The sequence below is a fragment of the Neomonachus schauinslandi genome, chromosome 6 (assembly GCF_002201575.2).
Source record: "Neomonachus schauinslandi chromosome 6, ASM220157v2, whole genome shotgun sequence".
NCBI lineage: Eukaryota > Metazoa > Chordata > Mammalia > Carnivora > Phocidae > Neomonachus > Neomonachus schauinslandi.
The window spans coordinates 122,846,008-122,859,650 of record NC_058408.1 but is presented as its reverse complement, the minus strand read 5'-3'; the positions used below and the strand labels follow the sequence as shown (position 1 = coordinate 122,859,650).

Here is a 13,643-nt window from a genome sequence, read left to right as displayed (position 1 = left end):
CCACTTGAGAGGGAGTAGAATAAATTCTGTGTTCAATCTGCTATATTTAACTTGAAGTTGAATTATTTCCAGTAAAAGTCTTACATTTCGTTCTTGACTTTTTTTTGATATTTCAGAAGTATGTTTCATAACTACAGCTCTGTTGGTTCTACCTCCAAAATATATCTTAAATTGGTATACTACTGTATTAGGTTTCCCAAGACTGCCATAACAAACTACCAGAAATTGAGTGGCTCAAAACAACAGAGATTCATTCTCTCACTGTTCTGGAAGCTAGAAGTCTGAAATAAAGTTGTCAGCAGGCTCCTCTGAAAGCTCTACAGAAGGATCCTTCCTTGCCTCTTCCTAGCTTGTGGTGGCTCCTAGCAAATCCTTGGTGCTCCCTGCTTGTAACTACATCATTCTAATCTCTGCCTTCCTCTTCACAGGACCTCCTCCTCTGGTGTCTGTGTCCTCTCCTCTTCTTGAAAGGATAGTAATCATTGGATTTAGGGCCCACCCTAATCCAGGATGACCTCATCTTAATTATATCTTTCTACATATATATATAAAGGAGGAAAGGTAAAGAAATCTATATGGTGGTGATAGTTCTACAATCTACTTAAAGTGATAGATTTTAAGTAGACTGTGAAAAGTTAAGTATGTATAGTACAATCCCCAGAGAACCCTTTAAAAATATACAAAAAGATAATAGCAAAAAATATATACATTAAAATGAAATACTAAGAAATGCTCAAATAACCTACTAAAGTAGCAAAGAAAAAACAATGGAACAAAAACAGAGAGGAAAAATGGAATACAAATAATAAAATGGTAGACCTAAGTCCAAACATAAATAATGACCTTAAGTCATGCCAATGACTAAATATGCCAATTAAAAAAGAGATTGTCAGAAGGTTTTTAAAAAAATAACCCAACTATGTGCTATTTATAAAAAAACTCACTTCAAATAAAATTATATAGGTACATTAAAAATAAAAAGATGAAAAATATATATATACCAAGTAAACACAAATCCAAAGAAAGCTGAGTAGTATACAAACATCAGACAAAATAGACTTCAGAGCAAAGAAAATTAATAAGGATAAAGAGGGACATTGCATAATGATAAAAGGGTTAAATAACCAAGACATAAATCCTAAATGTATGTGCAGTTAACAACAGAGCTTCAAAATACATGAAGCAAAACCTGACAGGACTCAAAGAAACAACAGACAAACCCATAATTACAGTTGTCAACTTAAATACACTTCTCTCAGTAACTGACAGAACTAGTAGACAGAAAACAGCAAGGGTATAGAAAAACTAAACAACACTTTGACCAACTGGATCAAAAGATATTCTTATCAATAAGAGAATGGTTGAATAAACCCTAACATATTCACAACAAAGGCCACCACATACTACACAACTCCAGGGGTCCTTGCACATAAATTATGAGTTGTGTGGTGCATGGACTGCTTAAGTGTATGTAGTGGATCTGCCCACGCTTTAGAATACTATGGATCCTTTAAGAAATAAGGATTAGTTCACTTGGAGGTATTTCTACTATTTTCGAAGGAGAAAAGCAACATACAGAAAAGCATACATATATGGTCCCATTTTTATAAAGCAAACAGGAACATATACACACACACATACATCCATATGTATATTTGAGAATGATGGTAAGTGGAAGGATGCATACTTGGTTGGTAAGCAGGTGAGTGAGGTGAATAATACAGATGGAGGAGGGGAGAGAACAGTGGGATAGGGACCCAAACAAAAAAAAAAGAAAGAAAAAGAAAAAATTAGCTGCACTTAAAAAATATCACATTTATGCACTTACACAAAATAATGAGTATCTGTAGAAGTAATTTTTAAAGTAGTCTTAAATATGAAAAATATTTTACTCAGTTACTTAACACCTTTCGATGATTTGTTATTGTACTTGAAATAAAATCTGAATTCCTTACCATGACTGATGTGATCTGATCTTTGTCTACCTCTCCAACTTTACGTGCCTCTACTGTCCCCTCCTTGTGTCTCTTTCTGGACTCAAGCCCTTTGCAATTGCAGTTTTCTCTGCCTGCTAGGCTTTTGCTGTAGGTTTGCACTACTGGCTTCCCCTCATCTGTGGAAGCCGCAGGTGCCTACCCCATAAGCCACCCTCACCTTCTTCCTTACCAATAGAACACTGATTTTATTGGGACAGCAAAACCTCATTTACTATACGTGACCTCCCAGCTTGCCCGTAGCTAGGAGTGATACAATTCTGGTTGATGGCAGATAAGTGGAAGTTACTAGGCATGGCCTCCTGGGAAGCTTTTTAAAAGAGCTACACCAGCTGCGTCCTTTACCTCCCCCTTCTCTTTCTGCGTTTTCTTGCCATGGAAACAGTTATGTGAGGCTAAAGCAAAGGTTCTCAAGGTGTGGTCCACAGATCAGCAGTCCAGGCATCACCTGGGAGCTCGTTATAAATGCAAATCACTGGGCCCCGCCCCAGGCCCACTGAGGATGGATGAAGACTAGTACACCTATAACATCACAGATCCACTGCATCAGACTTGGACTGCCTCCTCTAAACTTGGCAGTTATGTGAAAAAGTAATCCCTATTTGGTTAAGCTACTATGATTAGGTTTCTGTTACATGCAACTGAATGCAATTCTAGTTGATAAATCATCTAAACCTCGGCTCTAACATTGTCTCTTTAGAGAGGACTTCCTTAACTACTCTGCTTATACCCTCTATCCCCACCAAAGTCCTTCTCTATCATGCCATCCTGTTTACTTTCTTTATAGCACTCAGTACACACTGAAATGATCTCAGTTATTGTTTATTTGCTTATGGTCCATTTCCCCTGAGGAATGTAAGCTTCACAGGGGCAGGACCTTTGTCTTTTCACTGCTGTACTCTAGCACATACTGATGTGTCTGGTACATAAGGGATGCCCCATTATTATTTGTGGAATGATTTAAAGAACTTTAAAATTAGATGTCATATTTAAAATCATGTATTTTTAAGTTAAAAATAGAACTACCCTACAATTCAGCAATCACATTACTGGGTTTTTACCCAAAAAATACAAAGATACTAATTCAAAGGGATACATGCACCCCTATGTTTATAGCAGCATTATTTACAATAGCCAAGATATGGAAGCAGCTTGATGAATGGATAAGGAAGATGTGGTATATATATGTGTGTGTGTGTGTGTGTGTGTGTGTGTGTATATATATATATATATATAGTGGAATATTTATTATACAGCCATAAAAAAAGAATGAAATCTTGTCATTTGCAACAACATGGATGGAGCTAGTGTAATGCCAAGTGAAATAAGTCAGAGAAAGACAAATACCATATGATTTCATTCATATGTAGAATTTAAGGAAAAAAACAAATTCACAAAGGGGAGGAAGGGAGAGAGAGAGAGAGAGAGAGAGAGAGAAGCCAAGAAATAGACTCTTAACTATAATAGAGAACAAACCGATGGTTAGCAGAGGGCAGGTGAGTGAGGGGATGGGGATTAAGGAGGGTACTGTCATGAGCACAGGGTGATGGATGGAATTGCTGAATCACTATATTGTACACCTGAAACTAACAATATAACACTGTATGTTAACTAATTGGAATTAAAAACTTAAGAATAAAATCATGTATTTTTAAAGTAGACCAAAAAAATGGTTCATTACAGTTTCAAAATTTTAAGGAAAAAATTTTAGTTGAGAAATCCATACACCTGTAAAAAAAAAATGCATATGATACAGAAGGGTCCTCTATGCTTGCCTATGAACACTTTCTCCCTTACTCATGACTGGCCTAACAATTCAAAAACCATAAACAACTAGCAAAATAGTAATGTAAATATTGAAGTTGCCGCAGAAATGAATTGCATGAGTTCAGTATTTTTTTGGTAACCTTGTCTTTCCATTGACATCATTTTGTGCTACCCCAATCACCGTGGGAGACTTGTTAATAACAAAACTTCATATAGCATTTAAACACAAACATTCAAATAAGAACAAAAATTCTAATTAATTTTCATATGTGTGCCAGAGAACACACACGATTAGGTTTTAACCTTGGAGAGAAAGCATTCTCTTCACCCACATCCCTATTATTTTACTCTTCTAGTAATCTCAAGTTTGGTCCAAGATGAACATCACTGAAAATAAATGAGGTCTTCTCTGGCATCAGCCCATGAAGGCGCTCTGCAGGAGAGAATTCAGATTGAGGATTCCCCAGAGATGAACTTGGGGTCTCTGCTTATGAGAGTGACCCAAGAAGCTCCCGCACTTCTGCACTGGGAGAGGTCAATTTTCTTTCTCCTGTTTTTACCTCCTATAAAAGTGCTCTCATCAACCTTTGGAAATCTGTATCCTTTGGTTTTTCTAAAATAAGTTGTTCTGTAACGTTTAAGTAAAGTGTATATTTTTTTCTGTGAAGCACAGAACAATTAAAGAGAAGAAAGTGCAGTGCTTCTGACTCAGGTCCCTGTCCACTCTCTCTCTCGAGGCTCCTAGGATCTAGATGGGCTTCCTTGGCCCCCCCTCCATGGGGAAAGGAAAGCAGCAGAAAAGTGCCAGAGGCAGGATGGGCAGGCTGTTCACTAAGGGAAAAAGGAGCCTTGAGATTTAGTAAGACCATTTTCTCCCTTTCTCACAGAATCAGGAAAGCATATCAAACAGAGCTTCTTGGGAGACCCTTTCAAATAGTTGGAGCTGGAAGAACTTCAGGTCAGTAGCATCCCAAGTGAAAACTTTTAGGAAGCCCCCAGAAGCTGGCCTCAGCCCTCAGCCCAACGTGGCAGATTTTCCTTTGACTTCACTAGTGCAATAATCTTTTATCTTATGAGAGGCAATGACCTCAGGTTCGTACTGGAATACCTTCCACCTGGAATGGCATCAGAACCAGCATCAAACGTGCCAAGCTCACATTGGTAATGACAACATTTTGTAAGGCAGGGTTCTCACTCTTAACAGGTCATCAGAATGATCTGGGGGTCTTGTTTACAATAACATGGGTTCTGGAGCTTCACTCCCAGAGGTTCCGATTCAGTAGGTCTTAGGTGGGATGTAGGAGTCTGCATTTTCAACAAGCCTCCCCAGGCGATGTGACGGAGGTGGTGTGAGGCCTACAACCTAAGTAATACTGGCTTCAGAGGGAGGGGCCAGAATCACTTCTTTCCCATAATAAGACCTACTGTAGACAGTGACCCAAGGCCACCAGACTAACCAAAGTGTTCTCCTTGAAGAGGTCTCCGGTGGGGAGGTCATCTACACTCATTCTCAAAGGCTCAGGGAGTGAGTCTCCATGGTGCCCAACTCTATAAAAGAACAAAACTTGGGTTCATACTTGGCTGGACTTGAGGATAAGTAGCAAAGTCCTAAAGTATCAGAAAAGTCTTGATTGTTCTGGGCAAGGGGCCCATAGCACATTTTTTTTCCTTTTCCCTTCTTCCTTTTCACTGATGTTGAGCTAAGGAAGCCAAATAGACCCACACAGACAACACGTTGTTTGGGTATGGGTGAATGTACACAGCCAGAGCAAATTCTGTCTGGGGAAACTCAGAAGAATGAATTCCAGTTTGATACACAGCATCAATAATTGACTGTACATCAGTGTATGGCATCTGGATAGGAAATCCTGTGACCTGGACAAAAGACAGAATGACGTGTAAACCCATGCTATAATTATGTAGGTAATCAGGAATCACCGTATGCAAAAATATCACAAAAGCCTCAAAAAATGATAGTCATAAAATAATAACAGTTATTTTACAGGTGCTTATGATGTTCTAGGAACAGTACTAAATGCTTCACATACATATTTAATCCTCAAACAACCTTATGAAGTAGGTTCTACTATAATCCCCACTTTCTAGAGAGAGAGGAGCAGAGCCAGAGCTGAAACCAGAGTCTGCACACTCAACACTCCACATACTTGCACCCTTTCTAGAATAGCAAACTGCCAACGAAAAAATTACCTGGTCCTACAAATGAGGTATTTAAGTGAGCATTATGGGAGAATTTATTTAACACTGATCCAGTTCGTATTTCTTAAGTGACAACCATGTGATGGGATTAAAGGATTATGGTACATGGTCCTACGTAAAATTATCTATTTAATAATACACAGACAACAATCATACACCTCTTTCAAACCTTAGATTACTTACTTCAGGAGGCTTTTCTTGATCCTTAAATCTGTTCATGTGTCCTTCCCATGTGGTTGCAATAGGATGCTATCCTTTCCAATGTTACTTAATAAAATATATTGCAATTATATGTTTTCTGGTCTGTTTCATTAGCCTACAGTCTCTGTGAATGCACAAGATTGTATCCGCCCTGTTTATGGTCATAACCCCAGTGCCTAACACAATGCCTGGCACATAAAATACAAATAATAATTAACATTTGCTAAACACTTGCTGAGTGCTGGGTGCTGTGGTTAATCCTCACCATAACCACAAACCAGATAACTATTTTTAACCCTGTTTATCTCGCCCAGTGGGGTGGAAAGTATAGAGAAGTTAGGTTACTTGGTTAACGCTAGTGAGTGGTTGAACCAGGGCTTGAATCCAAGCCACAGGATTCAGCTCAGGTTTATGATTGTGTGTTATTAAATAGATAATTTTACAAAGAAATTCTAAGTTTTAAACCTTGGCTTATATTGCTTTGCTTACCTGTTTACCCCTAATTCTGTTTTTTTTAATGCAAAACAAAACAATTCCTCCCTATTCATGAATAAATAGCACCTGCAGCTCCCCCCGACCTGACAGCCTAAGTACTGAACTCCCAACAGATTCTGTCCTTTCTTCTCTCATAGGGTTTCCCTAGGAGATATTTCCTAGTCTATGGGATAGTAGGGGGAAAGAATCTCACTTTTGGGAGGCTGGGGCTTTCAAACACCCACTGGAACAGTTCATAGGGAAGAGTCAGCGAGAGGATATCCAGAGCTGGGGGTAGGTAGAGGAAAAGAAGAAGGACCCTAGCAATATACCAAATGCCCACCATGTTTGGTTATGAACTTGTTGAGTTTGAGATGCCTTTTAACCATCCAGGATGATGTCAAATGTGTTGGTAAATACATAAGAGAGGAGGTCAGGAGAGAAGTCCAGGCTGCGTACATACATTTGGAGTATTTTGCATATAAAAGATATTAAAGCTTGCCTGGAGTCCTCTTGCCCAGAACCAAGGACAGGGAATCTATTCTATTACTACCACCAAGGGATCATTTTTCAATTTCTCAGTTGCAGGTGATTTCCTTTTGGTCATCTCTTTCCAGAGGTTGTGATTTATATAACATACAACATACGACCGATTCCAAGAAAATGTCATGAAGTGTGGTCATGGTAATAGCTGTTCAGTATATCTGAAATTTCTTAGTCTTTAAATAAATGTATTTTAATGTCATATCATCCATCATCTAGGATCAAGATAAAAGCATTTCAGGGATATTTAAGGCTACTATTACCTAGTAATGAACAACATAGATAAAACAAATGTTATTAATGCACTAAATCATATACACACCCAATAAAACTGTAGTAGTCTTTCAAATTCACTCTCTTCTTCAGATGAAACAAAGCTTCCAGTGCCAAGTTCTAGTTTAGGAAGGATTTTTCGCAAAATATAAGTGCATTGTCGATTCCAACGTGTTGGCTGTTTAGGTCGCCATTCCATCATTTTACATTTCAGAGTCCTTTCAATCCTAACATAAGAATGCAAAGATTAGTTTATGACAAATTACAATTTGTTTAATAAATGTGTAAGAGTTTCGGCACTTTGCTCAAGTATGAGAATGATATATTTTTTTTTATTTAGGATGAACCAGACCTCTATGGCTAAGGTTATCTGCCATCATTCACATTATTAAGTTGGGGAGAAGCAGCTCTTGCTTGGCTTGGGAAAGCAAGAAGCTTCCTGGGGTAGCCAGCAATGAGATCTCAGGGGCACAGCTCTTTTCCAGTTACCTGTGTGTAGGCAGCTGCCTACTGGGTGTGATGTGACAACCATCTACTGTCTGGTCACTGGACCGACATCCCCATTCTCCAGGACCCTCCCCTGCCATAAAACATTGTGTTTCCAAGGAACTGCATTTACCAAAGTTCAGATATCTGGTCTGGGTGATGTTAGCAGGGATGGATTTATTAGATCAGTTAATTCAGCAAGCAGAGTTGGAAGGAAATAGGCACAGACTGATAAGTATGATGATCAGGTTCCCCTACTAGAATGTACCCTCCGTAAGGGCAGGGATTTGTGCCTGTATATTCAGCCCCTAGAACAGTGCCTGCTGGTAGACTGTTCCAGGGACAGTGCAGGTTGGATTGATGGGGCCCACTTGGGAAGCCTCATCTCTGCACAGAATCAGTGTGTGCTCTAAAAAAAAGCCACTGGGAGTCTCCTCTTGGCTGAGTCCGTGGTGTAACCAAGCAGTTTGGAGTTTGCTGTCTCAGTAGTAGCTAAGCATCAGAATCACTAATAGGGCTTTATCAACATATTGTACCTCCAGATACCGATTCAACAGGCCTGGTCTGGGACCCTGGCATCTGTATTTTTAAATAGTTCTAGAATCTATGAATCTGATTCTGATAACCAGAAGCTGGGAATCATTTCTCTAGCCCATTTCTTCCCTTTTTTTTGTTAAGAATTGAGGAAAAAGGAAGGGAATAAGAGGTGGGAGTTGTGTGCTAGTGAGATAAGAGAGTAGCAAAATTATTTTTGTCATGCTTTGTTTTGATCAGTTGGTAGCAGCTTATGTGGCAGCCTACTATGTCGGCATGAGTCACTGGAGGCAGTAAGATCTAGAAGCTTCTGACACATCTGGAGTAGGAGTAAAGCCTGCTGCAAAGTTTGTGACTTTGACAAACTTGTTCAGCTTGACTGAGTAACTCCTTAGGGCACGTGTGTGTGTGGGGTGTGTGTGTGTGTGTGTGTAAGGGAAGGGGGTAGTGCTGGGGGTGGGTGTGGGACAGTATTGATGTTACCACCCAACTTGGATGTTTTTTCCATACTCCAAGTGGTGGGCCATTTACCTTCATGTCCTTTCAAGAGGTATTAGCTACCACATTATTATTATTACTCTAACATCAACAGGTGTCTGTGTTGAGAACTTCCCAACAGCAGCCCCACAATGTTTCCAGAGGCAACCATTTTTTTACTTCGATGGTCTTTTTAAGGAGTGTTCTGGAATGGCAGAGGGGCTGCTTTTCGATGCACAGACCAAAAGACAGCTGACTCAGTGGAAGAGACTATTATAAACTCCATTTCCTGCTTCTGTTGCGGAATCGCAGAGGTATTTTGAGAGACTGGGTTAGAGGACTGAAAGGTGGAAGGAGGACTGAAAGATTCGGGAGAAAACGTAGTAATTGTAAGATATAAATAAAGGTGATACCTGTTCTTTAGATCTTCTATCATGCTTTTATTAGTCTCACAATAAATTATTTCTTCAGGCTGAAATATACAGACAATTGAAAGTCAAAAAAGATTCTAGGGAGACAACCTTTACATCGCGGTCACCCCTGGAGTGCGAACTGTAACAAGGGGAACCCAAACCCCTTTCATGTGGCAAAATCACTCCACCACAGAGGCACCAAGGTCAAAGAGATCACAGTGCTTCCTTTGATTTTAGTACTACTTTACCAGAGCACAGGATGAGGAATTAGGGTATTTTTCCTAGATGAGACGGAGCTGCTGCCCACATTCATTTATTCAAACAAGCATTTGCCATATTTATCGATAAGACCAGATAGCCTTTGGCAAGCTGCTTTAGTCTCTTCCACTGATCAACTGGGGTCTAGGTGAAGTTACTTAACCTGAGTCTCAGTTACCACATCTTTAAAAGAGGGACAATAATAGTACTGATGTCCCTAGGGTCTTGTGAAGATTTTGAAATAAAGTAATACACGCAGAGCCTGGCACATATTGTTCAATAAAATCAGGTATTATTGTTATTACTATTCCTTTAACATGGTTTATCATCTTCCTTTTTTGAGTATCCTTTTCTTTCAGCTTGCAGGAGTTGGGTCTTTTTGTTTGCGTGCATGTGTGTGTGTGTGTGTGTGTGTGTGTGTGTGTGTGTCTGTGTGTGTGGTCCATTTCAATTTCCCCTGTCTCCAAGCCATTGTAAAAACAGCAGAGAGCAATGCTCTACCACGTTCCCCATATTCCCTTCCCTGCCCTATGGGATTTGCTGCAAGGAGAGAGGACTCTTTAAGTCTACCACCCAAACCAGCCCTCCCCGCCCTATCTCGCAGGGCTCACGTGGACAAGAAGGTTGGGTTTAGACATTTTTACTTTGGGCATTCCTGAACTGAGAAACAGAGAAAGCTGTAGAGACAGGGAGGGTTGTGCAAAAAGATGGCAACAGTTCTTAGACCTCTAGGTGCTAGAATATCTCAGGAGTGGTCAAGAAGATTCAGTCTGTCACGTGGTGATCTAAGCCAGTGGTCCTTGAAGTGTGCCCCCCACCCCCACCCCAGACCAGCAACCTCACACCTGGGAAGCAGTTAGATACAACTTCTCAGTCCCCACATGGGACCCACTGAATCAGAAACTCCGAGGGCAAGGCTGAGCGCTCTGTGTTTCAGCAAGCCCTCCAGGGTTCTGGTGCCTGCCGTGGACAGATGTGACAACAGGCCCAGGCACAGGGAGCTTCCCCATAACAGATCCCGGCAGGAGATGGGAGGCACTGCAGAAAGGGAACTATGAACTCCAGCGTCACGTTGCAGGGCCACCAGCTCTCCCAGACAGGACAGGTAAGCCGAATACCTTTATTGCTGCCACCAACCACTGTGCAACCCTCCAACACCTCCACTCCCCTCCCCTGTGCCTTCTCTCCGGCAGGTAACTCATGGATTAGTGAGGCCAACTTCAGGCCCGAAAAAGAGGCCTGGGTTATGTTAACTCAGTACAAATACCTCATAAAGGTTATTTGTCCACTTTCCTTTTTTGGCAAAGTCCCCTTTCTTTCTGGGAATTCCTATCTTTTAAAACTTCAAGAGGATTTCCCTGTTAACTTCATCTCTGCATACCCACATACTCATCTTACACGCTTAAATTTGTGTCTGCGATCACGATACAGAAGTGTTCACTACAGATAGCAGTTTATTTTGGGATGTGTGTGGCAAGACAGAAGATTGAGGGCCATTAACCCACAGGAAAGAAATCAGTAGAGATACAAGCCAAATGCAATTCTGAGTTTTATATTTATAGATTCAACTTGGCAAACGTTTCATTTCCACGCTCAGGCAGAGTGGCTTTTAGAAACTACAGCTGTGATCATGGCAGCCTTGCCTTAGTGCTGTTGGCTTCTGACTGCCCTGAGACACAGGGACACATCCTTAGCAGGACTCTGCTCAACCCTGAGCTTGTCTTGCTCGCTCCCTGGCAACGGCCAAGCTGCCTTTCAGCTGCTCCCCAGATCCCTCCATGCCCCGCACATCTTCGTGCTTGCTGTACCCTCACTCTGCTGCGAGGTTGTCCACCCTGAGTTTCCCCTTGGCCGGCTCCTGCTCACCTTCCTCCCTTTGCCCCTCATCCCTTTTTCCCAGGAAGCCCAGCAACTGTCCTTCTCCTCAGGTCCTCCTGCTGCGTGCTCCCAAAGCACACTCATTTCTTCTGTAATCACATTTACCACTCTGTCCTGCAAGGGCTTGCTTCCTTCTCTTTGCTCCTTGAGAACACAAGCCCCCAGACTACGAGACATGTCTTTTCCTTGTGGAACCGATGCCTGACATAGCCTTGGCTCAGCAGGCATGCGAGATGCGCTCACTAAACGCCTAATAGACTGATTAATAGAACACATAAAACCTCATCTCTAAATGTACTGTTCTCCTCCCTAGGGGGCAGCAAGGCATCAGTCACAACTTTGGGAGGGCAAGAGTAAGGCATGGCTTATGGATGCTGAAAGTGCTTGCTCAAGAGAGATAAGCGCATTTCCCCTTCTTTAAAATGACTTTACAAACAGGAAATATAAAAAATATATATATGCTTGCAACATGTGGAGAACGTTTAGAAGGACGCACAACTAAGTTACTCCTAAGAGTGGCTATTTCTTAGTGAGGAAAAATGCTGAAGGGGGGGACATTCTTTATACAGTTTAGTACTGTTTGATCCCTTCCCTGCAACCTCCATGCATTCTTTTTGGTATTGTCAAATGGCTCAAATACACAGACAAGCATTGAGAATAACGTAATGAACATCCACTCAACTTACCTACCACTTAGCTATATCTAATATTTGCATTCTTCTACATTTGTTTTAGATTTTTTAAAAAGAAGTAAAACATTACAGATAGACTTGAAGTACTTTGTATGTTGCTCCCTGATCTCATTTTGTTTTTTGTCTCCAAAGGTAGCCTTTCACCTAAATTTGGTATTTATCATTCCTATGAATGCTTTTACATTATCAGTATGTGTCTATATATACATAAACAACACATAGTTTTCAAACTTTTATTATATAAGTGATTTTGTACTCTATGTGTCATTTCACATATTCTTTGTTTTGCTTAACATTACTTTTTTAATATTCATTCATGTTGATGTGCATGGCTCTAGACCAGTCGTTCTCAACCTCGGCGGCACATTGGAATCACCCAGGGAGCTTTAAATAATAATACAGGTGTGCGAGTTCCACCCTCAGAGATTCTGATGTAATTGATACACAGTCCAAGTTGAGAACTAGTGTAAATTGTTTTATTTTTTCCTTACTACTATATAGAAGATTTCATAGTATGAATACTTCATAACTCATGTATTCTTTTTCTGGTGGAATTGTTTCTTTCCTTTTTTTAAAAATATTTTATTTATTTATTTGACAGAGAGAGACACAGCGAGAGAGGGAACACAAGCAGGGGGAGTGGGAGAGGGAGAAGCAGGCTTCCCGCAGAGCGAGGAGCCCGATGTGGGGCTCAATCCCAGGACCCTGGGACCATGACCTGAGCCAAAGGCAGACGATTAATGACTGAGCCACCCAGGTGCCCCTCTTTCTTTTTTTTTTAATCTTTTTTGCTATTTCAAGCAATTCTATAATGAACATTATTGTACTTATCTCCCTGTGCTTGCTCCTTTTGGTATATACTTAGAAGTTGAATTGGTGGATCAAAGATGGAGCATCTTCAATTTTATCAGATATCATCATAATGCTTTCCAAAGTATTTATAGCAATTTACCTTCCCACCATTTCTCTGCTTCTTTGCCAACACTTGGTATGATCACACTTAAAATTTCTTTTGTCAATCTTATACATGTGAAGTAGTGTTTTGTTTTAAATTGTATTTCTCTGATTGTGAGTGAAATTGAGCATTCAAGTTTCTGCTTCTATGAACTGTTTTCTGCCTATTTTTCTTTTTTTTTTTCCTCTCACTTTCTCTGGGCTCGTAGCTCTTAGTTTATGGATTTTGCCATTGCTTGCACCCTGCTGTGCCCTGGCCCTCAATCCAGAAACAGCCACTGAAGTGAAATTTGGGGTGCCCTCACAAAGTGACACTGAGTCCATCGCAGATCCACTGGCTGAGCCATCTCTGGTCATTAGGTTGTTCTTGACCTCAGGTGTGAGGTGCTTCCTCCTCCTGCCTCTTTTGCCCCAGGCAGTGAGTCTGCAGCGTTCCTTCCCCATCTTCTTTCAAGAGTAGTGAAGTAGGAAGCCCCATCACA

At 40.8% G+C, this 13,643-nt stretch overlaps 1 protein-coding gene across 1 annotated transcript in view; it reads right to left on the bottom strand.

The window, feature by feature from the left end:
• Positions 1 to 5,447: 5,447 nt before the first annotated feature.
• The window catches only part of CC2D2B (coiled-coil and C2 domain containing 2B), an 89,415-nt gene continuing 81,219 nt past the window's right edge, over positions 5,448 to 13,643 (bottom strand). The window contains exons 32-34 of the mRNA XM_021700104.1: positions 9,380 to 9,438; positions 7,519 to 7,696; positions 5,448 to 5,636 (exon numbers count right to left, since the gene is read on the bottom strand). Of these exons, the coding sequence (XP_021555779.1) occupies positions 5,448 to 5,636; positions 7,519 to 7,696; positions 9,380 to 9,438 (426 nt within the window). The remainder of the gene's footprint in view (positions 5,637 to 7,518; positions 7,697 to 9,379; positions 9,439 to 13,643) is intronic.